This window comes from Meleagris gallopavo, chromosome Z (assembly GCF_905368555.1).
Source record: "Meleagris gallopavo chromosome Z, MGAL_WU_HG_1.1, whole genome shotgun sequence".
Taxonomy (NCBI): Eukaryota; Metazoa; Chordata; class Aves; order Galliformes; family Phasianidae; genus Meleagris; species Meleagris gallopavo.
The window spans coordinates 7,528,308-7,553,714 of NC_139435.1; the positions used below are offsets into that span (position 1 = coordinate 7,528,308).

The 25,407-nt window shown below is 45.9% G+C and overlaps 1 protein-coding gene across 1 annotated transcript in view; it reads right to left on the bottom strand.

Moving 5' to 3' along the window:
* Positions 1–951: 951 nt before the first annotated feature.
* The window catches only part of NOL6 (nucleolar protein 6), a 36,587-nt gene continuing 12,131 nt past the window's right edge, over positions 952–25,407 (bottom strand). The window contains exons 20-26 of the mRNA XM_031557221.2: positions 25,081–25,233; positions 23,694–23,791; positions 21,701–21,825; positions 21,451–21,540; positions 15,156–15,353; positions 2,563–2,664; positions 952–1,343 (exon numbers count right to left, since the gene is read on the bottom strand). Coding sequence (XP_031413081.2) covers positions 1,194–1,343; positions 2,563–2,664; positions 15,156–15,353; positions 21,451–21,540; positions 21,701–21,825; positions 23,694–23,791; positions 25,081–25,233 — 916 coding nt within the window. The 3' untranslated portion in view covers positions 952–1,193. The remainder of the gene's footprint in view (positions 1,344–2,562; positions 2,665–15,155; positions 15,354–21,450; positions 21,541–21,700; positions 21,826–23,693; positions 23,792–25,080; positions 25,234–25,407) is intronic.

Here is a 25,407-nt window from a genome sequence, read left to right on the forward strand (position 1 = left end):
AACACTGGGCCAATGGGCACTAGCTATGCAATATCAGCCCAGTATCCCATCCCCGACATAGCCTGTTTTGAAATGCTTCAGAGAAAGTACTTGGGAAAACAAAAAAAAAAAGAAAAAAAAAAGCAACCTGCGAGTCTTCTCTACAAAGCTTCGACTCACTTCTCATAGCTGGAGAGGCTGGTAGGTTTTGACAAAAAGATTTAGCATCCCACCCAAAAGCTTCTTTATCAAGCAACAATTCTCTACAGTTATCTACATAACATTCACTTGGCTTCCCAAGTTCAATTTATTTTTGGCTTCAGCAATATCTGCTATCACCAAGTTGGCTTCCTTTACCCTACATTTGATTCATACACATGAACTGACACACGTGCTTGCATTTTTCTGTTTACTGCATGTGCTACCTAAATCGAAAGAGGCAGATGGGACTAGTTCACTCTCTTATTTCTTTTTCCCCATAAGAAGTCCACACAATAATTTCAGCCAGGGGCTTGGTAGGTCCAACACCCCCTGCTCCTCAGGGCTCCATCTGCTTTTCTCCCTCATCAGACATTTATACGTACTGGTAAGATACTCCTGAGCTCTCTTCTCCACGCTGGACAGTTCATACAGCTTCCTTGTATAACTGACATTTCAACTCCTTTATTATCTTCACCGGAAGCCACCTGGGTGGCTGGAAGCCTTCCTAGGACCCACCCCAGCATTTCCATCTCCCTTTTACCGGGGTGCCCAGCGCACTGGACACAGCACACCAGTTGACTGTCATCAGAGCTGAGTAGAAGGGAATAATCTGCTTAGTTTTCAGTGTTGGCTTCTTTAGATGTGCCAGCTATTCACGTGACAGAAGATGCTATGATCTAGGAAGCTGCCTTCCTATTCCGCACTCCAGACAAAATTTTCAGGCCTTGACATTTTCTTATGAACACTGTTTCCTGTGATGAAAAGAAACACTTTCAAAAAAATTATTCCATCTTTATATTTTCTTCAAAATAAAAAGATAATTGCATTCTTAAAAACAATAAAGGTCCCATCACTTTTCTGGACAAGGTATACTAAGTTAAATACAGTCAGATACACAATTCTGAGATTTGAAAAGCCAAAAGCCTTTCCTGGGACTGACTTATAAAATCAAATGGCTCCAGAGTGAACAAAATCTGCTTCAGGACAAGTCCTTCTCATGCTTCTTAATGGCCTCAGACAGTCCATTTCTCTGTATGAGCTTCCACTCTTTTCACCAGGCCTTCTCCCAAAACCTCAAAGTCCTCCAGAATTGCTTCTATGTTGGGAACGCAAACCAGCTCAGAGTTCAGAGTTGTCACTGTTCGTCCTTTCATATTAGAGACCTGCAGGGCATAAATGAACATTATACAAATGGCAACACCAGTTCAGAGCTGCTTTGCAACCTTTACAAGCCCAAAAACAGATGTAAATTGCTCTTCTGGCTTGTTACATACAAACCCCACCAAACCTCTATACCACTTCTTGCTACCATCACTGCTCAATATTAGATGTAATGAAGTGCTGTTGGAGCTGCAGCACAAAGACTGCAAGGGAAGAAGAGAAACAACTGCCAGAGCATGGTGAAGATGGGAAGAGAGTACACAGACACATGGAGAAGCCTGTGTCAACAGAACAGACAGAGAACAGCAAAGGCCAGGCACCAGACCATGACCAAGGATTAGGAGCTGGCTGGGTTCTGCTCTGTAGTTGTATGTCAAGACCTTGAGTTCAAAGAGATTGCTAGCTCCACTAGGATGGGGAAAAAGAAGAAGAAAAAAAATGAAAAAACACACCTCAGGTCTAATCAAGCTATACTCAACACAGATGCCAGCATCTCCTCCTATTATTTCACCATCATGAACAACCAGGTTTCACAACTCCAGCTAAGCTGAATGGCCAATGCCCCCTAGCCATGAAGAGGGGAGATAAATCACCCAGAGAGTAACAGCAGAAGAACCTGGGCTGCCAACTCCATACTGTGAGTCACTACTCAGTTTCTTTGTGTCTTTCTTTCATAGAAAGCACCATGAATCACTTCAACATGTCTCACACCTAGTTTAATTACCCTCTAGAGATCACCAACCCACACAGCATGGATGGAATGCATCTCCATAGATTTACAGGACTTAAGCACTTTAAAGCTGGACTTGATGATTTAACATCTTGCAGACCAGATATTTCTATTAAGAGAACCCAGAACCATGAGAAAGGGTCAGCCTGCTTCACAGAGCAAACATTTTTAGCAAACAATGCATTGCCGATCTCCCAGAAGGGGACCAGAGAAGAACACTTGGGACAGTGAGCCAGTACATAGTAATCATAGTGCTAGGGCTTGTCCAAGAACATAAGTTCGTTCCCCTCTTGACTCTGTTGATGATTGTGGGGAAGCTGTGGCCACATCTCTTTCCTGGTTTCACCTTTCCTAAGGCAGGGACAGAAGTATTTGTTCTATTTCTCAAAGGGCTTTGAGACTGATGAGAATTAGACAGCAACTGCAGGAAAAAGCGCTTCAAGCTTTCAAGGTATGAAGGCAATGTGCCTTTAGCAGAATCAAAAGCTTACCTTAAAAGGCTGAGGCTGAAAGCTCGAAGGTTTCCACAAAACTGCAATCACTTCCCCACCATGCTTGTCATAGAAGAATAAGGCAAGATCACCGAAGGCTTCCTGGGGTGAAAACAAAGAGGTTGCGTCAGATAGCCCACAGTACCTCTGCATGAGCCAGGACCAAGAAGACCACATTTCCAGTGGATTAACAAGAAGGAAAACAGCATAAGGACAAAACGTAAATGCCTCCTGCTGCCTCTATTCCCTCTGTCTTGATGTTCAGAGCCTCCAAGTTTTGCATGAGGATCTGACTGCTGACTACCTCTTGCTGTCCCAGATGGCCATCACCTCCCATAGGTCTGCAAGAACACTCCAAAAATGGAACCAAACCTAGAAACTTGGATCCCTGCGGCAGCAACACATTCTTGATCAATGTCCCCTTGTCAGCTAGATTTGGCACTATTAAGCTAAGTCCGGAGGTCCAATTGCTGTGTCTGAGAAATCACAGTACATCAGATGGTATGGGGCAGGTCCTGTCCAGCAGGCAACCCAGACACAGAAAGTTCCACTAGAAGATAGCAAAGGTAAACCTCAGACAAACCAAAAACTTATCACCAAAGGGCAAAATCTAGAGTTCTGCAATCTGTGCAACCAAAGTATCAAAAATCCATCTGCAGGACAAATCCCACATATGCAGTCAACACCTAGCATCCCAAAAGATATTTAACAGCAGAAACCTGAAGTAATTCACAGCCTCAAGAGCTGCAAATGTGGCAAGATGGGGGTCTTCCAAGTAACAAGCAATAGGACAAGACAGAACAGCCTCAAGTTGCACCAGCGGAGGTGCAGATTGTATATTAGATAGAATTTCTTCTCAGAAAGAGTGGCTAGGCATTGAAACAGGTTGTCTAGGGAAGTAGTGGAGTCACCGCCCCAAGAGGCATTTAAAGAAAACACAGATGTAATACTTACAGACATGATTTATTAGGCAGTATTGGTGATAGGTAGGTGGTTGGACTAGATGATCTTATAGGTCTTTTCCAACCTTAATGATTCTATGATTCAAATACAATAAACACTCAATGGAGGCACTGCAGGAACCTGCTCTCCTTGCCCCTGTGTTTCAGCAGCTATGTCAGTGAGTAACCTATCATGATGGCGCTCAGTGGGAGAGCTCAAAAAGCCCACTGTCTTGTTTCCCTCTAGCCCACACAGGCTGGATTTCCAGCACTGCAAAGAGGTAGAGGATGAGCATTACAGCAGAATTAAACAAATCCATTTGCAAGCAACTTCAAATCCAAAAGGCTTGCCCAACAGCTCAGCACTCAACATGCTGATATCTAGAGATATACATCCCAATCACAGCTGACCAAAACAGCCAAGAAGCTGCTTCCTGCTACCTGTTCATCTCACTGGAGATTAACATCAGGCTATGGCTTACGCTTACTGGGCTGAGCAAAGATGGCCTCCAACATTAGTACATGGTAAGTTTCTGCAAATGGCCTTGCTAGTTTTGGAGCAACCTAACTACAAGAAATGCAGTCCATCTGCTCTCTTTAAATCTTCACATAGAATCACACAGAATGGCCTGGGTTGGTAGGGATCTCAAGAATCACCAAGCTTCAACCCCCCTGCCACAGCCAGGGCCACTAACCTCCCCATTTAATACTAGACTGGGCTGCCAGGGACCCCATCCAATCTGGCCTTGAACACTCCAGGGACGGGGCATCCACAACCTCTCTGGGCACCCTGTTTCAGCACCTCACCATTCTCTCTCTAAAGAATTTACCCCTGAAATCCAACCTAAATCTTCCCTCCCACAACTTCAAACCATTTCCCCTTGTCCTGCTGTTACCTACCCTTTCAAAGAGTTGACTTCCCTCCTGTTTATAGGCTCCCTTTAGGTACTGAAAGGCTGCAATGAGGTCACCTGCAGCCTTCTTTTCTTCAGGCTGAATAAGCCCAACTCCCTCAGCCTGTCTTCGTAGAGGAGGTGCTCCAGCCCCCCAATCATCTTTGTGGCTCTCCTCTGTGTACCCTCTCCAACAGCTCTCTGTCTTTCTTGTACTGGGGGCTCCAGACCTGGACACAGTACTCCAGAGGAGGCCTCACAAGAGCAGAGTAGAGGGGGACAATCACCTCCCTGTCTCTGCTGGCCACTCCTCTTCTGATGGAGCCCAGGATACCATTTGCTTTCTGAGCTGCAAGAGCACACTGCTGGCTCATGTTACATTTTTCATAGAATCATAGAATCACAAGGTTGAAAACGACCTGCAAGATCATCTAGTCCAACTGCCCTGCCATCACCATTGCTACCACAAGCACTAAACCATATCTCGCAGCTCCTCATCCAGATGCCTCTTGAACACTGCCAGAGATGGCAACTCCACCACCTCCCTGGGCAGCCATTCCAGTGTCTGACCACTCTCTGAGAGAAAAAGTTCTTCCTTATTCTAACCTAAACCTCCTCTGGTACAACTTGTAGCCATTTGCTTGGGTCCTGTTTGTTGCCTGGGAGAAGGGACCAAACCCCTCTTCACCCCAACCTCCCTTCAGGAAGCTGTAGAGTGCAATGAGGTCTCCCCTGAGTTTCCTCTTCTCCAGACTAAACAATCCCAACACCCTCTGCCACTCCTCATAAGACCTGTACTATAGACCCCTCACCAGTTTCATTGCCCTTCTCTGGACGTGTTCCAGGGCCTCAATGTCCTTCTTGTAGTGAGGAGCCCAAAACTGAACGCAGTACTTGAGGTGCGGCCTTACTAGTGCTGAGTAGAGGGGATGATCACCTCCCTGCTCCTGCTGGCCACACTATTTCTAATGCAGGCCAGGATGCCATGGGCCCTCTTGGCCACCTGGGCACACAGTCAGCTCATGTTCAGCCGAGCATCAACCACCACCCCAGGTCCCTTTCCTCTTCACAGTCATCCAGCCACTCATCCCCAAGCCTGTAGTGCTGCATGGGGTTATTGCGGCCAAAGTGCAGGACCCGACACTTGGCCTTGTTGAACCTCATCCCATTCATCTCAGCCCAGTGATCCAACTTATCTAGATCCCTCTGTAGGGCCTCCCTACCCTCAGGCAGATCGACACTATCTCTCAACTTTGCGTCATCTGCAAACTTACTGAGGGTACACTCAATCCCCTCATCTAGGTCATCAATAAAGATATTAAACAAGATGGGTATACCAACCCCTAGGGGACACCACTTGTAACGGGTCGCCAGCTGGACTTAGCTCCATTAACCACTACCCTCTAGCCAGTTCCTTACTCAAAGAAGGGTATACCTGTCCAGGCCACAGGCAGCCAGTTTCCCCAGAAGAATACTGTGAGAGACCACGTCAAAGGCTTTGCTGAAGTCTAGGTAGACTACATCAACAGTCTTTACCTCATCTACCAGGCTGGTCATCCAGTTGTAGAAGGAGATGAGGTTGGTCAAGCACTACCTGCCTTTCATGAACCCGTGCTGGCTGGGCCTGATCCCCTGGACTCCACGCACATGCCCTGTGATCTCACCCAAGATGATTTGCTCCATAACTTTCCCTGGTACCGAGGTCAAGCTGACAGGCCTGTAGTTCCCCAGATCCTCCTTATGGCCCTTCTTGTATATGGGAGTCACGTTGGCAAGCTTCCAATTCTCTGGAAACTCTCCAGATAACCAGGAGTGCTAGGAGATGGCTGACAGCAGCTTGGCAATCATCCCCGCCAGCTCCCTCAGTACTCTAGCATGAAGTCCATCCAGTCCCATGGACTTGTGACAGTTCAGATGGAGGAGAAGCTCTCTGTCTCCACCTGAACCACCAGGGGTGTATTCTGCGTAGCATCCCAGACTTCCAGATCAGGGCACAAAGCGCCCTGAGGATAACTGATCTGTCTATTAAAGGCAGATGTAAAGAAGGCATTGAGGACCCCAGCCCTTTCCTTATCCTCAGTGATCACATTCTCCGCTGCATCAAGTAAAGGATGGAAAATTCTCCCTGGTTCTTCTCTTACCATTGGTATATTTATAAAAGGATTTCTTATTCTCTTTTACTGCAATGGCCAATCTGAGCACAAGTTGGGCTTCTGCCCTCCTAACTTCCTCCCTGCATACCTTAGCAACTTTCTTGTAATCTCCCCAAGTAGCCTGTCCCTTCTTCCAGAGGACATAGACTCTCTTTTTCTTCCGAAGTCTCAACAATAGCTCTCGGCTCATCCACATCGTTCGTCTTCCCCTATGGCCCGCCTTACGGCACTCAGGAACAGCCTGTTCTTGCACCTTTAAGATTTCCATCTGGAGGAGCATCCAGGCTTCCTGGATCCCTTTAACCTTAAGGAGCGACTCTCAAGAGACTTGTGCTACCGGCATCCTGACAGGTCAAAGTCTGCCCTCTTGAAGTTCAAGATAGCAGTTTTGCTAGTCAACCTTCTGACATCTCCAAGAATAGAGAATTCTACAATTTCATGATCGCTCTGCCCAAAACAGTCCCCAACCTTCACATCTCCCACCAGTCCTTCTGTGTTAGAGAAGAGCAGATCTAGCAGGGCACCACCCCTGGTAGGCTCTCCCACCAGCTGAGTAGGGAAGCTATCTTCCACACACTCCAAAAACCTCTTGGACTGCTTCCCCTGCACTGTATTATATTACCAACATATATCAGGGAAATTGAAGTCTCCCACGAAAACAAGTGCTGGAGATCACACAACTTCTGCAAGCGAAGTTCACCAGGATCCACAGGTCCTTTTCTGCAGGACTGCTCCTTCCCATCTCTATATGTGCCTGGGATTCCACCAGCCCAAGTGCAAAACACTGCACTTTGCTGTGTTGAACCTCTTTTCCTGGTTATCAACAGGATCATAGCAACTGCATCCCTTTAGCTTCCCCAGCTACACTGCTGTCATGCCCTTACAAATAATTATCTATGCTGGCATCATTGTATAATGGTGTTTTCATGCAGATGTGCTTGGGGAAAAAAAAAAAAAAAAAAAAAAAAAAAAAAAAAAAAAATCAGTAAAGGCACATTTGGTAGGCACCTTTTATGAACATGGCAGTAAGAGGAAAAAAGGTGGACTGAGTTGGTATTACCGCTGATCCCAAGGGTAGCATTTTAAGTGTTAGAAGCCAATAAGCAGAGAGGTGCAGTGTTGTCTGCAACCTTCAGAGATAGATTTATGAGTATAAACTTGAAGTAGCACAAAGAGGGCAATATGATTAGGTCAGCAGGCTGGGATGGTCTAGAGAGCTGCCAGCTCATCCCACTCCACGGGATTTTCATGGTGGCAAGGCTGGTCAGAGAATTAACTGACCAAACCAGCATGAAAAACCACTGACTATAAATACACTGACAATGAGGCAAACCTGCCTGGTGTTTCTCACCTGAGACTAATGGGCAATGCTCAACGCCTAGTCTGAAAAATCCTTTCCCAGCTGGCAAACTCCTAGTTATGGCAAAAAGCAATGGCAAGAAGGAAGGAAAGCACTGCAAAGGCAAATCACTGAGCACACTGACTGCCATCATGCAGGTTTCCTCAGAGGGGACCAGATCATGTGAGAACCTAAAAAAGATCCATTAATCTACCATGTGAAGTCTCAAGTGCCACATGTTGCTATGAGAAAGATATTTTTACAAGCATATCTTGTTGGACAGAAGCCAGGAGCATTTGCAGGAAGGGAACCCTCCCAGGCTCAGCTCATTTCCTGGTAAAACTGTTCCTCTGCCTGATGCTCAGCACCTTTTATAAAAACAGGAGGGAGCAGAGGACAGACAAGAGAACCACAGTACCCAGTTCAAAACCCCAGCAAAAAGCAAGCTCCTGCACTTCTGCTGCTGCCAGCACTATCCACAGGACAGTACTTCAAGCCAGCTTCAAACTGCAGAGATGCAATTGAATTGGAAAACTGCAGCATTAAGATTTGGTTTATTAGTCAACGCATTTCTGTTTGTTCTGAGGTTTGAGAAATAAAAGCAAGCAGAGTTTGCTTCTTTTCCATTTCCCATTCTCTATGCCCAGTGCCACCAGGCTTGCTTCTGCTTCCGAACACCCTTCTCAAGGGAAAGTTTAAAACAAACAAACAAACAAACAAACAAACAAACAGAAAATGGTAGGGAACATATCTAAACTCATGGTTCCTTCTCAAGCTGTTCTATCTTTGGTTACAGTTTAGTTTTAATGGCCCTGCTTAGAAAGATCCCTACCATCAAGCCCTACAGCCAGTTTCCTACTTGCAGAGGTAAGAAGGAGCTTTACCATCTGGGAAAAGGCAAGCAGTGCCTAAAATATTAAAGTCCCTGCAGTCTGCAGGGAGCTACCTGGGTGGAAGAACTGAAGACAAAGAAAGGTGGTGAGTAAAACAATACCCCTCCTAGAATGGGATTATTGAATTTAGCCTTTCAGGCTGAAGCATGAATTTTATAATGAGTTAAGAACTTACACTAGTTAAGCAACTACATTACTGTTGTTTAGAGGTGAGTGGGTTTTTTTCCAGCAATCATTTATCCATTCATTTTTTGATTGTTCCTACTTAAACCTGGAAATTGGGCTCTCATTGCACCACATCTGTTACAGAAACAGGAGCTGTCTGGGGAGACCTCAGAAATGGATCTGTCCGTTCTTGTTGGTGTAAGACAGTTCTAAAAGCAAACATATTCATCAACATTTCCTCAGGGTTCAGGACATTTTAAGTGCTCTCAATCAGACACCTGACAGCATAAAACTATTAGAAGTTACTTACTTCCAGCAAACAACTACACATGTGGTTAACACTTACAAGATCTTGGTTTATTCAGCCCATCCAAACTGTTCTACCTCCTACTGGCTCACCAGTGCCACATGAGAATCCTGCTGCTAAGGATTCATTTTAGAGAAAAACTGGTATGGTAAGAAGGGAGGGGAAAATAAACCACCACCAAGAAAAAAAATGTAAAGAAAGAGAGAAAAACAACCCTTCGCCTATGATCTCCTGGTTCTATCAGTAAATATACCTTGTCCAATGATACTTGACACAGAAGTCTTAAGTTTTTTCCAAGGGATGAAGTAAGGCATTACCAAAACAGAAATGCAAGCAGAACTACCTCCTGATCTCACCCAAGCAGCAGAAGGAGCAGATGCATCAATACACATCTGCACACTCATGTGCACACACTTCTGACTGTAGGCACGGTAGTAAGGCTGATAGCTGCTTTGCAGCTGTAGGAGCAGAGAATTTCCTGTCATTTCTGCCCCTCTGAGGGCAGACATTCAAACACAGAGATTTACTCCATGACATAAAAGCCAACAGAGCTTTTTAATTTTGCCTTTGCCTCTTCAGAAAGACAATATGGAAAGAGTCATGCTTGTCAGTCAAAACTGAAAGGGAGCAGTCTGACCTGAAATTATTTCACTGGTTCCAGCTACATACCGTAAACCACAGCTTCTACACTGTATGCAATGCAGAACTTCTAACATCATTAATTCATTCCTAACAAGCACTAGCAAGATATACATTCCTACACTGTGGGAGGAATAAAGGAAAGGACTGTAAGTCTTCCAAACAGGTCTTGTCTGAAGACATTAGAAGTACAAAACATTGCCTTAGAGGAAAGGATGTTTACTGTAAAGCAGGAAATATACTTCTGCTCATCCATGCAAAAAAGAATCTCCTCCTTACAAGATGGGCAGCTCCTTTGCCATGACCTCTTTGACAGGCAGGTGCAGCCAGAGCAAGCTAAATCTCTCAAACAATTCCTTTAACAGCCATTGCAGGTACACAGACTGACAGGGCTCAGGCAGCTTCATCGAGTTTTCCCTTTGATGACAGAACAGCTCGGGATTTTTGTGAGACAGTAAGAGACTCTGGGCTTTGTGAGCTCCCAAAAGCATGCAGACAGACATAACTGCATCCACAAACTTGCTGGATCCAGGCAGAAAGATTTTATCTCGAAGAACAGAGGACATCCAAGCCACCCTTGAACAAGAGCTGTGCTGACTGATTCTTCCTATACTACATCTCTAGCAAACTCAGCAGACACAGAGGCAGTTCACAGTTCTGCAACTTGACAGCAGCCATGACACAAACCTACAGTCACAACAGGGGGAACACTGGCTGAGTTGCTTAAAAATATAATTGTTTTGCTGGAAAATTTCTGTCAGGACATGACCAGGTGTTTGATCACCGAAGCTCTCAGGACTATAGGAACTGGGGAATCTGGTTATGGGTCAAAGTTCCAGGGAAGCCCTCTTTGTGGGATGTTTGACACCTGCTTTCCTTCAAAAGCATGTCTGCAGAGCAGAGCCTTCTCATCTGGACCAACTCCCAGAAAAGATCGCCTTTTCCATTACATCTGCTTTGGAATTTAAGCATTCACTGTCTGAATGCCATGACTGGCCTTTCATCTTTACTCAGAGTCTCTCAGGCACGAGTGCAACTTGATCAGACCAGCTCCTGTAGCACATCTTCTTGGAGAAGGATGAATTGAAGCAGCCAGGGTTTAACACCTCCCCTCCTTTTATTTCCTCCTCTTAGACTGCCTGGGAAAAGCATGCAGCAATCCTCCAGCTCCAGAGCACTCCTCTTCAGCCTACCCCTTTGATTTGAGAAAACCAGGGCACTTGTGGTGTACAAACAGAGAGGGCAGACGTGGGTCTCCTGGTTACTGGAGAAAGGAGCTGCCTCCTCCTTGCTCCTTTCAGCTTAACATGTCCAGGCATTTAAAAACCTTTTCACGTGACACTCTGAAAAGGACAGATTTTTCTTTTCCACTCATAAAAGAGAACACAATCCCATAGAATTGCTGCATAGCAAATATCTCTCTGTTGTTCTAAAACCACTACAGCTAAAACCACGTCAGACACTACTAAACTTCATTGCTCAATTCTGTGGTTTGTGCTATTAAGGCAAAGCAAATTACTCTGAGTCAAAGCCAGCCACTTCTGTGTCCAAATGCCTTCTTGTCCAAAGTCCCTTGTTAAGATTCACTGTTGTCACTGAGCTGTTCTCACAACCCTTTCCAGCATCTGCATCTTGCTGCATTCATATCAGCCCTAGGGCTCCCAGCCTCCAAGACAAGGAGGAGCTCAACTGCTTTGAGCAATAAAAAACAGGGGAAGAAAAACACAAGGAAAAACACAAAGCTATGACAAAGGCCTTGCTTCTAAGCAACATCAGGACCCTGAGACATCGGGCTGGATGATTTCTGACAGGGTAGTGTCTACCAGCAGCTCCCCATCAGCTGCCTGTTGGTATCTGCACAGCGCAAAATCAGCTTTTGGAGCACTCTGACACAGCTAAGCATGGCTGAGTAATCTGAGAGCAAAGGTGTCCAACAGCAACTCCTTCATGTGCAGCTGTTACCTTTGGTATTTCCAGAAAAAATACCAGTTTGCCCAGACAGATATTCATCAGCCTGATCAGGTCTGCCTGCTGCTGACTTGGACGCTACAGGAGCAAAGTGAACTGGTATTGCAGGATACCTCCAATAAAATGGCCACAGAGGAACACAGCTTGGTCTTCTGGGAAATCAGTGACCAATTCCTGCTCTGTTCCTCCCAAACACTCTCAAGCCAAAGACAAGAGATGCATGCTCCTCTTTGGGAATGTAACACTTCTTCCAGTAATGCAACATAACCATAGCTTTTATCCATGTTTCTTCACTGGGATGTTAGTATTAGGGCCAGCTATAATTTGTAATAAAAAAAAATCAAGCCCTACTCCAAGCTCTACTGTTACTACCTGCATAGGTAATAAAAGGCAGTAAAAATTCACTGTTTGGATGCCATATGTGACTGGTTCAACTAAGTAGCTTTGTTTTGTTTTTAACAGGATAATTAAAACTGCTTTCTAAGGAATCTTCTTTTGCGCTTTTCTCTTTCTGGAGCCATTGTTGACACCTCCTTGAAGGCACCAGGTTGACTAGAAGCACAGAAGCACTGTAACACGCCCTGATGAGTTTCCTGACAAGTTTCCTTGTAAAGCCAGATTTGCTGCAAGCCTATTAAAATGCTCCTCAAGAAGCCTGCTCTCCCCATTAGCTTTTCCAGTAGTTGCCAATTCCTCTTCAAGTAAGATGTCAACCTCCTGCCAGGTTTCCATAAAAGTCACTTAGCCCTGACCTCTCTGAAGATGCAGTAGCTCTGGCCCTGTGCACCTTGGCAGCTGCTGAAAGACTCCACTCAGCCCTAACCCTTCAAGTATGGGATGGAGACAGATTTCAGACTTAAGAAACTTCACTTTCTACCCAGATTCATTCCTCCTTGTCCAAGTTTCACAGTGGTAGGGGAAACTAATCATCTGGATAACAAAAAAGGGAGCCTGGACTGATACTCTTTCTCAGATCCAGACATCAGTAGTGGTTGAAATAACAAACAGCTCCCAATCACTGGGCTTCCTGCTCCATTTCAGAAGTACTGTACAAAATATTTCTTCTTCTTCTTGCATATCCTGGACCCCAAGAAATCCCCCAGTGGTTTCTACTATCTGAGCTTCCCAACCACCTTCTTTCTTGTAGGTAGGACAGCTCTGGACACCTCCTTTTCTTTCTCCTCCACATCATTCCACAAAAACAAGCAATGCCACTTGCAGGGACATTAACGGACAATTATGATGTTTTCCTCAACTTAAAAATACCTTGATTACATTCCTGTCTTTTCCCTCCTCCCAGACAGCCTCAGTCTGCTGTGGGTGACAGCATGCATACTGTTGTGCCTGACAGTTCTAGTGAAGCCAAAACGTACTCACATGGACAGGGCAGAAATCGGTACACAATATGGTTGGCCGACAGCTTGGGAAGTAATGAGGCTGTGCCCAGAGTGAGGAAACCTACAGAGAAATCCTTTCCAGTTTTCTTTGGCCATCTCCTAAGTTATCCGACTTAAGGTGAAAAGGGAGATTCCACGAGAAGGGCCCAGCATTTTCCAACTTCAACAGGAGTTTAAAGTGAAGCAGCTCTGCAGTTCCCTCTTTGGACTTGCAGGCCCTTCCTGCCATCTCTTTCTGCAGCTGCTGCAACCATCAAGACTGGTAGCAGCAACAGTGAAACATGCAGTGGCTGTGCAGCATTAAGCAACCTGGGGACAAGCAAATGCGGAACCCTGCAGGCCCAGAAAAATTACAACAGTACCCAAGATCTGTTTTCTTTTGTGGGCACACTTCCTACCCTGACATGAGCTTGGAGAGAAACTGATACAGAATCTTCAGGCAAGCAAAGCATATGGGAAGGCAGACAAAGCCTTCCCAGTGTGTTAGTTCAGGGAGGGGCAAGAGCCCCTGTAAACCCTCAAACCTGCTAGGAGATGCAAGAGCACAGCTCAAGTCCACAGGGCTGACAGACCTAGTTTTGCCTTGCGAAAAGCCACCCCCAGAGAAGTACAGCCCAGTTGTTGTGATGGATTTCAGGAAGCAATGTGCATTGCAAGAAAGGAAATCCTAATTAGATACTAAGAAACAAATTTTCAGAATACTACTGACTAAATATTGGAACAAAGCTCACAGGAGCGGGAAATTTCCAGACCTGGAGATATCTAGCACTCAACAGGACTAGGCTTCCCTGATGGCAAAGCTCAATCTGCTCTCCGTGGGAAACAGGACTGGAGACCTTTGCAGTACCTTCCTGCCAGAGATAGCTTACGGTTCTTGTGTTCCAGTACTGCTTACAACACTCAACAGTACTGCTTACAACACTACAACAAACTGTTGTAGGAGATGACAGCAGCTGAAAGTCTAGACAACTTTCGAAAATGGGGCATCAGAGCCTCACCTATTCACACATTAACATTCAGCTACTGCAAGCAAGGAAAGGAAGTGCCAAAAAGTCATAGGCTGTACGTTTGCAGAGCACTGGCTTGGAGATCACAACTGTTACTCAGCATCTTGCCCATCTGTCATGGCCATGTGGTGGAAAAGCGCTGGATTGATGACTTTCAGACACAGATGTTCTCAATTTACTCCTTTCACCAACTTCCTCTGCCATCAGACACATAACGAGGCCTAGATAAACCAACCTGTGGCCAGTATTCGCCCTCTATGGTTCAGGCAACCATTGGATTTACAGCAGTAGGCTTACTGTTATCATATTACGGTTATCTATGGCAGACACTGCCTTGTACATCACCCTAGAAAACGTGGCTAGTTCTGTCTGCAGTGCAAGAAGCAAGAAGCCAGCAAGAGTCAATAAACTGAATGGAAAGAAATGGCTTACAAGATACTTATGCATTGAAATGTCATATTCTTCAACAAAGCTCTGGATGTTTTACATCTGAGGTCATTCTCATAGCAGCAACACTCCTATTTCTAAGGAATGAGGTTTTCTGCTGAAAAACTGATTGCAGAGTGTATAAAGAGTACCCATCACATGCAAAATACAAAGAATCATGAAATGGTATCATTTCGAAAGGACCTTGAAGTCACCATGGCTAATGACCAGGTTTCCCAAAGCCCCACCCAACCCAGCCCAGAACACTTCCAGGGATGGGGCATCCGCAGTTCCTCTGTGCAGCCTTGGCCAGCACCTCATCTACCTCTGTGTAAAGAATTTCTTCCTAGCATCTGATCTAATCTAGCCTCACCAGCAAGGGCAGGCAACTAATGCCCTAAATTGCAAAACACAGTTCTCTCTTAGACAGGCAGCCCATGTACAGTCCCAAAGAGCTATGCTTACTCTCAGGTCCTGGAGGTAGCATTGTACAGGGTCATAATCCACGACAGGAAAGAGGATCCTTGCTCCACTGCTGTTCTTCACCACTCCCCGGGAAAATGACTTCACTGGCTGGTCCACACTCTCCAGATGTCGAGGAATCTGATTTGAGTTCAAATGGATGAGGACATCGTAGAGGTCCAAAGGAGGGCGGAAGACAGTCTGCAGGGAAAAACAGACCAGTGCCACTTAATAGAGGACACAAGCAAGCAGGAGCAATGAGAGATTTGCCAAGTCATTGTTTATATTTTATTCCCTTCTCCCTAGAAAGCAGTAAAATCACAGCTGAATTTTTGCGAGAGTATGTTAGAAGTTAGCCAAAACATCCTCAAGAAAACATATCTGTACTGGACTGATGTGGAGCTCCAATCCAGGCTAAAACACATCCCTGTCCCAGCACAAGCTCTGCTTATACCAGAAGGATGTGACCCTCCATCCCCTACACCCCGTGAGTGCTGTAATCAAGACACGGTCAAGAGAAAGGCAGTATCACCTACAGCCCTCTCCTGGTATACCAGCTAAATGTTTCTTGGATCAGAAAAATGCGCTGGGAAGGTCTCACTTTACTCTTGCAGTTCAGCTGTCCAGCAAGCTAGACCTTTTAACAAGAGAGCTGTTCCTTACCCACACCAGACATCTAGACAGAAGGGCTACATCTTCTGCTCCACCAGTCTTCCAGATCTGCAGAAAGAGGTAACCACTATCCCAGGATTACAGGACTGTCTCTAAAGAAGAACCTTCCAAAAGGCCAAGCTGGTCCTCTCCACTTCTGACCCAAGTCTCCAGGAAGATCACATGAGAGCACAACAGTGGGGTGGGAAACTCAGCAAGCTAAAAAAGGTAACCACATTGATGCAGTTTCCCAAAACAAGAGAAGGGAACTGAAAAGTTAACAGGAGCAAAGCTAAACCTCAGAGGACATAAAGAGACATCTAACAACAGGACAGTCCTATCTGTCCAACAGGCAACACCCCAAAGGGCGGTAGCATCTTCCAGCAAGCAAAGAGAGGATGAGAACAGTCCCTTCTAATAGAAGAGAGCAATTCCAGACACAAATCTTTGGATACGAGGAATATGGAATTCTATATACAGCTGTATTAAAACGGAAATCTTAAAATTATCTGTATATTTTCATAGAAATGATGTACAGGGGGACACGTACAGAGCCACTGGACATTGTTCAGCATGAGTTGGTTTCTAGCCAGGCTGGAGAACACACACAAAGAACACTGACCAGCACCAAATCTCAATGGTGGCCCACCAAGCGCTGCTCTCCCACTCACTCTTTTTAAGTCTGTAGCTTTACTGCATTCCTTCTGAGAGTAAAGAAATGGAGCTCACAAACCCATTTCTGCATCCACATGAGAACTGGCACATCCTCAAGTGACCCAAACATAAGGGGCAAAAAATAAAATTAAATTAAAAAGCCTTGGAGTACCCCATTAGACATATAAGAAGCATCTCCAAGTTGCCTTGGTAAGTCTTCTCCCCCTGTCCCAGGCTCATGTTTTGCTTACAAACAGATCAGCAGCTCTGGAAATCCCAAGTTATCCCCAGGAAACATGACAGGCCTGGGAGGACAGTGGTACAGACCAGAGAGATGAGGAGGAATTTCACCGCAGTGGCCAAGAGGAAGGGAACGGGATTAAAATCAGAGGACACCAAGTCAAGGGTTTGGGAGAATGCTATGGTCAGGCAACAGGTTGTTTCAGGAACAAAGCCCTACAAACCCAGCTCAAATACATAGTTTTGGTCTCATCTCCCTGCTGTATTTGTGCCACACCAGGCGTTTCTCATACATACAGCCAAGTCCATACATACTCCTCCCCACAGCGGGGTTCAGACATCAAGCCTGAAGTCCTGAGAAAGACCAGACCCTGGGGCAACTCAGCCTCATCTCAGCACAACGCAACAGTAACGTGAGGTCAACTGCAAAAAGCTGGCACCCAAGTAAGAGTTTTATACCAGAACAGCAGCTGCAGTGACATCTCCTCCCTAACTCTGGGCTGTTTCTTTTCCTTACCTCAGCTGAGTCAAAGGCTCCTGACAAGCAGTGGGTGGCTGGAACAAATGGGGCCCAGAGAAGTAAGAAAACACTCCTGAAGCCTCTTCCAGAACCATTTCCTAACCTCCAAACAAATGATGCTTCAAAAGGGAAACTCATCCCAACAGCAGCACTGCTTTGCTCCACCATACACAAAACTACCTGAGTTAATCTGCTATTTTCAGCTGGCCTACGAGCACTCACAAAACAAAGCTATGAGTTCAGAAAAAAAAAAAATAAATTTCTTCACAGCTCTGTAACAGACAATGCTCCCACTTCAAGTAAGTTTCACCCCAGTACTATTTCTAGCAAAGGACAAAGCAGAAGTGAAAGCAGTATCAGCAAGTCCATTATTCACTGCTCAAGCAGAAGAAAAGCTTCTAAACCAAGTACCTCTATTGTCTAGATATTGTTTGGCTCTCCAAGTCCTGTCAGCTTTAACTGCCTACTACTTAGTACACCAAGACAAGCTCCCATCCAAGACTGACATGATCTTTTTAAAAGAAGAAATAAATGTATCTTAATCTCCCACACCCATTTGAGTAATGGATTAAAAAAAAAAAAAAAATCATGGTAAAAAAAAAAAAAAATCAGTGAGAAAGCAAATAGGGATAAAATACATACAGACTTTCTCCTGTGCTCAAACTATAATGAAGCCTTCTTAAAATGTATTAGCAAAATCTCAGCCTGGGACAGACTTGAGCACACAAGTCAAAGTTGCACAGCTATGCCGAGGCAGTCTCGGAGGTACTGTTTCCCCCAGCCATGGAGATGTGACCAGTTTGACACACAAACATCATGTGCTTGCTCACACCCAAGACAATTAGAGAATACAAAAAGCTTCAGGGTAAATAAGCTTGGATTACACATCGTCAGTTAGGACAGAGCTGCTGTGCACAGTCAGGTCTGCCAGAAGCCAAGGCACCAGCCTCTGTGTTACCATCATCACTGTTTTTTATCCCAACACAAGTGCATGTGGCACAGGGTGAATCCTACTAAATGCTTCTCAACTATCATCACTAGAAGACCAATTTTTTTCTTGTTTTTTGGTTGGTTTTTTTTTTTTTTTTTTTTTTAAATATAATGTATTTCCTCCTTCAGACTAATATAATCTATTTTCTCCTTCAGACTATGGTTGCAGCTCAGCTTACCACAGACCAGACTCCTATTCTGGAGCAGAAGAGCTGGCAGCTACAGAGGATCTAACAAGAGGAGCTGAAATGGCTGCAGCTCCCTTGATTGACAACAGCACCTCTGACTCACAGGCACAGAAGATGCCTCTTTATCCTCAGCAGTTTAACTAGGCATGAAGCATTATAGTTCAAATACTCTTTTTTCTTTAAAATAACTTTTCAGATATATGGGTACAGATAGCAGAGGGAAGGTGGAATACATCTGCCCATTCTTCCAGGTCACTCTCCTACAGACAAGCTCACAGATGAAGAGTGAGGAAGCTTTCTGGGTTTTGTCATTTGATTCACTTCACAAAGTCAGTTTGCAGATCACTTCTCTTCCCAATCAAGCAGCTCAACAAAAGAGCAAGTAACCTCATCTCATAGTGCGATTCAGTGATTTTACCATGGCAGCAGCACAAGTCTGTGGTAGAGCCAGAAATTGATCCTAATTACGCCCAAGCTCAGTCTCCCAAAAGACGTCTTTCTCCCTCACACCTTTTATCTCTTCTCAGGAACTGGTAACTCAACCTCAGCCAAAAGAAGATCCTACAAATACCAGGGTTCAGAACACCCTGCTGACATCCTAAATAGAAGAAAATAAGCCTGTGAAGCCCAAAGTATCACTATCATGGCCAGACACCGGGCAACAGCATCATCAACTGGAAACACTACATCGGGTATGTTCACTTACCAGCAAGTCCAAAACCTCTTTTCTTCCCTCACTATCATCACTCATACATCCATTTTCTAAAGTACAGGGAGTGTTGCAGGTAAACTCACCCTTTAAAAGGCATCAGGAGCCAGCAGGTTTGTTTCCTTCAGTAATAAGTAACAATGCAAGGAACAGAAAGCTACTAGCACGGGCTTCCCCTCAAGGGGCTGCTCAGAGACACCCACCCCTGCCCTAGGATCAGGACTAAAATAGATATCCAAAGCCCATAATGATACACAAGGGTGGTCAAAGCGTTACAGCTAGCCATAATGCTAATTCCAGATGATAAAGACAAGCAATGGGAGGAACCAGGCAAGTCTCAGCGGAAAGCAGCATATGGGTGAATAAGTCCCCTCTCTGCTGCTTCCTATTTTAATTATTGTGGGAAACATCACTACTGAGTCTGCAACCCACCCCTGTGACCTCGGTCCTGACCTATCCAACCCTGACCTTTCTTGAGGCCTTGTACTGAGTCTTCAGCTTAAGTACAAGCTGTCTCCCACAGGACAAATCAACTGCAAATTGAGGCCCTTCTTCCCAGATATCCAGAGCACAAGAAGATCCCATCACCACCTTGCATGGGAGCAAAATGGCAGGTAGCTGCAAATTCACACCAAAGGCAGCCAATAATCACCACATAACACAACATCCTGGATCCCTTTCAATCTGGAATTTGTCTGGCCATGAATCAGAAAGGAAGAGTAGTTACCGGCCATTCTGCCCGTTATCATCTTCCTCTTCCTCCATCCCACAGAGGCCTCCCAACAGAAGGGGATGTAATGGTTACTTGGCTATGGGAAGGTGCAAAATCTGTATGCAAGGCCCATGCACATGCCTTGCTCCATGCAGCTCTTCACTAGAAAGCAGCATACCTCTCAGATGCAAGGAATGAATCTGTACCCTGAGGCAAGCCCCCTGCCTCTTTCCTCATCCCTCTTTGCCAAAATACCCTCATCCCTCCTAAGCAATATCAGGTTCAGCTTCTCAGCATCCAAGCATATGGCAGGAATTATAAGAAAAAAATGTATGTGGAAGGAAGGAGGATGCAACACCAAGCACTACTACATGTGAGAGTCTCCTCCTACCTGCATCAACCTTCCTCATATCATTCTCATAACCCTCTGAGGAAAATGCCAACTGCAATAGCACCACGCCCAGGAGAGGAGATACAACAATCACAGTATTCACATTCCTGACCAGCACATGCCACTCTTAAACATGAACAGTGCTGCCAAAAACAGCAGCACTTGGCACTGCAGCCCTTCACACCTCAGATCCTCCAGCCCAGATCTCAGCTCAGTTGCACTGCTCTGCGGCTTTATAGGCAGCCTCAAGCAAAATCAAGGGTTCTCACAGTGCTAGATGCTGCACTGAAAAATACTGTTTTGGCACATACTGCAGTGTATGCTGCAGATCTAAAAGCAGGGGATAGGTGTCTCAGAACATGTGTTTTATGGAGGAACCTGGTACACTAAAACCACTGTTTGCGAGATGACTGAGCTCGTCATGAACAGGCTACAAAGCCAACACTGAAAGCATCCACATCACAAATCAGAATAAAACCAGAAATAAAGCATTTGTCCCATGGGCAGAGACAGAAATGGTGCTCCTGTTTAGCAGAAGAGAGCACCAACACAGACCAGAGAATTTTGCTCATGGTCCTGAGAGACAATGAAAGAAACTCTATTTCCACATTTCAACTTGATCTCTACGTAGCAAAGATGCAATGACTTGGATTTTAATTCTGCTGAAGGACCATAGTTCAGCTACACAGGGGACCATACAGAGTTGAGCACTCACTTCTCAGCCAGGTATTTCATGCATCTTTTTTTTTAAACCAGTTTAGGTAAACAGCTTGTTTCCTCTAGCCTTCTCTAACCTTTTTCAAACAAGTAGAAAACTCCACATTCCTTTCAAGAGTTTCTAATTGAAGCTGCTTCACTGCAAAAGCTCACTGTCAAGACAACAAGGTCACCCAAAACTAGATACTATCAGAAGTCCTGCAACAGCATTTGCCACTGAGCTCAGTTCAGATTAAACTAGAAGTGCTGGGGAGAGGTTTCTGATGCTCTACAGAGGGCAAGCGGGGAGCCAGGATGAGCTGTTCTTCCACTGCAGGAGATGTGGAGAGAGAGAGGATTTATAAAATTGCAACTGGGCAGAAGTTTTGGAGCTCAGGTTGCGCACACACAACTGCACATGGGGTCAGGACTGGTTGGGCAGCCTCCAGCTTCCATCTGGATGGCTGGAACTCCTCCATGACCAGCTCCTCTCCCAGTCTGCTTTGCCAGAATCTGGAATCCCTCACGTTGTGCCCCAAGGGATTACCTTCACATCCTGGCTGCTGAGCGGGTCCATGAGCTGCTCCTCAAGGGCCCGGACAGACTCTGAGGCCAACACAAGAAGGCGCTGCAGGATCTGTGGAGGAAAGAGAGCTGAAGGGTGAAACTCATGACGCCTTGGACGTAGCAGGAATCCCACTTACCTACTGGGCCAGGGGAGCTCACCAGCACTGGGCGTTTAGAAATGCCCCCAGGCAGCAGGCACTGCAGTGCACAGACAGGGGGACCCAGCTCACCTGCGCTGATGGTCGCTCCTGGGTCCATATTGAGTTCCATTTGTCTTTGGGGGTGGCAATGAACATGACAGGAAGGTGAGAGCGAGCAGCCACAAACTTGTTCTTGATCTCTGTGCAGTCAGCATCTAGAAAGGGCAGGTAGATAGGTGAGATGCTCCACTGACAGGTGTCAAGACCAGCAGTAGAAACTACCTTTTGCCCATTCCCACTGAGCCTCGGCTGAAGCATGGCCTTGGCACTGCTCTGCTGTGTGGCCATATGAAGCTGGATGATGCTGGAGCAAAGACTGACTGCTGGATTTGCTAGTAAAGCAGCCAGTAGCACCTATAAAATGCTGAAGGACATACCTCTGCAGCATAGCAGCAATACCAGCAAACGCTGCAAGCGTCTGAGAGAGAAGCTAGGAAATTATTGCTCTGGGGCTTGCTCTGCTGTCTACAAATATCTAAAGGGAGATGGGAGGCAAATGGATGAGGCCAGGCTCTTCTCAGTGGTATGCAGCAATAAGACAAGGAGCAACGGCCTTAAACTTGAACATAGGAAGTTCCATGCCAACATGCAGTAGAAATTCTTTACAGTAAGGGTACTGGATCAGGTTGCTCAGAGAGGCTGTGGAGTCCCCTTCTGTGAAGTTATTCAAGGCCCCGTCTGGATGTCTAACTGCATAACCTCATGTAGGATACCTGCTTTAGCAGTGGGTTAGGACTCAGTGATCTCAAGGTCCCCTCCAACCTCTGTAATTCTGTGCTCTTGCATTTCACTCTGCATTTGCTAACAAAGAATTTTGGTAGCTGGATGCAAAACTCAGTGAATCTTTGCTCTGAGGCAAAGATTCTCATTCAGGCACTTTTGCATGCGTGCAGGCATAGACCAAGGTGCAGTCACTGGGACTAGCACGGGCTGCGAACTCAGACTATAATCTAATGAACTAGTTCACACCTAAATAATCTTCTATTTTGCTTTTTAAGTGGAAAAAACAGCTCTTTGGTCAAGAAGACTTCCCACTTTGTTCACTGACAAAAAAAAAAAAAAAAAAAAAAGGTGGAATGTAGAAAAATACAACTTTCCAAAACCCATCTCTTTCCCAAGAAAAATAGAAAGTTGGGGGAGTGCTGAAACCCACAGAAACAGCTGCTCCCTTCAGGAGCTTGCTCACACTCCCATGCAGGTTCTTCATCTCTTCTAAATTAGCCTTAAAAGCTAGGTGTTGTTATCTCACCCACACCAGCATCTCATTAAAGCCAAGACAATCGCACGGTCTAATCTGGCTCCTGAGAAAGACTGCAGGTACCTAAAAGATGATCAGACAAAATACAAGGAAGAGAGCAGGATCGTGAGTCTGCTTGGATGCATCAACACGCTCCTTTGGAAAACAGACATATCTATTAGGAAATCCTCAAAGCTCATGAATAAACACTGGAGGATTGTAGCCCTCTTTCCTGGCAGGTTTCACAGCTGGGGACTGGTGGACAGACCCTGTGATGTGTGCTGGTCAGGAACCAAGATAGCCAGGAGGCTTCAAACTTTCCTGTTTAAGAGCCCAGCTGCTCCACTAGCAGCCCAAAGTGACTAGCTCTTCCCACTCAACAAAAGATGTGGCTTCGAAGAATCAGGACAAAGCCTCAAGCCAAAATGCTGGCGACAGATGAGTGGAAGACTTTAGAGACTCAACTGCATCCAACACTCAAATCTCAGCAAGAACAAAAGTGGTAGACTATTACCACCAAGATTCAACTCTTCACAGGCAGATATATGGGAACAGGGAAGAAAGAACCAATTAAAAAAAAAAACAAAAAACATATTCACACAAACCCCAAAGCCAAGTTATACACAGCAGGATAAGAGGGAAGGAATGGAAAGTCTTCTTGCCCTATTTAGAAGCTGTAAAACGCTACATATTCAAGAACCCTGGAACCAGGGTTGACCAAAGGAGGGCACAAGACCCTCACACTGCGGCTCTCCCACAGCTGTGGCCTGTGTACTTCCTGCTTACCTGTGAGGCCAGCATTCAGGTTGACGATGAGCGGACTATTTCTCCAGTCATAGGTTGCCAGTAGGTTGAGGAAGCGCAGGAACCCAACCTGGGGAGAGCTAAGGCAAGACAAAACAGTTCAACGCAAGCATTTATTTCCCCTAATCTGGCACCAGCTTCAGGAACAGGGTTCAGGAGTGTCATAGCACTGCCCAAAGGGATGTACGAAGTGAATGGGGAAAGCCCAGGACTATAGGGCACTTACCCCTTTTCCAGGACATCAGTGAGAGTCCTCTCCCTTGTTCTCCCCCAGCCCACGCAAAATAGCTTAAACCGGAAGCCGGTAGGTTTAGACTAGATATTAGGAAGAAATTCTTTACTGTGAGGATGGTGAGACATTGAAACAGGTTGCCCAGGGAAGTTGTGAATGCCTGCACCCTGGAGGCATTCAAGGTCAGGCAGGATGGGACTGTGAGCGACCTGGTCTAGAGAGAGGTGTCACTGCCTACAGCAGAGGGATTGGAACTAGATGATATCAAAGGTCCCTTCCAACCCAAACGATTACTATGATTCATCCCTTGCATCACCAAAAACCCAGACTCTTGGGAATGGAACAAGGGTAAACTAGAGACAGGGCTTGTCCCATCTCCAGTAGAAATCCAAACGAGCTGGCCAAGCCCTCACACCTGCCTCCCCGCAACCCAATTCGCTCACAAAGCAAAGCATCTGGGAAGGCAGGGCTCTTGCTAGCAGTGTATTTTAGGATACAGGAAAGCTTTCCAGACATGTTGCTAATTTGGGAAGGAAAACAGATCTTTAGCACAGGTTAGCATAACCCTTTGCCTCCACACAAAGCACAGAAGCAATATAACTTGATACTTTAACATTCCACCTGCCAGAAGACAGCACGCAATAGGCCCCAAGGGGATTATTTCCCAACATGCTGCTCTGTTCAGCTTCCAGCAGCTGACCTTCTGCCCTTCCCTTGGGAGTTCTTTCCAGGACAAACACAAGCTGCAGCCATGAGCACTGCTGTAACATCCTTCCCAGAGAACCAAGGATGGCCAACACTTTGCCACCACAGAGCGTTCACCCCTCCTTCTCCCAGCAGTCACCCCTAGGACAGGGAGTCCCACGAGTCCTCAAGAAAGCAGAAAACACCCAGCAGCTGTACTGCCAGCACCCAGAGCCCACAAGCATGCTTGCTCTCATCCTTACCTGCCTTCCCCATTACAAAGGGAAGCACATCCCCACACACCAAGTATTTTTCTCCTGCACTCATTCTGGCAGCAGTGGCCCACAATTCACTGCTGCATGCCCTTCCAGCACCTCCTGCCTGGCAGCATCAAATCATGAAAGAAAAAGGCATTCAATGCCCACTGTTTCACTCCGAGCTCCTCATCCTCACCTGGGCGACGTGAAGGGGGCTGGGTGGAGGAAGAGAGATGCCACGAGCAGGTCCACGCACTCCTCAGAAATGTTGTCACTCAGCAGCTGAGCACTGATCCAGCGCTTGGCCAGCCGGCAAGTGCTGCCAAAGGCAGGATGCTGCTGCTGGAGCCTGTAAGAAGGCAGAGAAGTACCCATGGCTGCTCAATAGATACACCCCAGGACTCCAAACATCCTCATTTGCATTCAGGACAGAAAAAATAACTGCTAGGAACATGAGTCCAGCACCACAAGCACGAAGCACTCCATGGGTGTTATGATTCTGGGAAAACAAAGGGGAAATGCT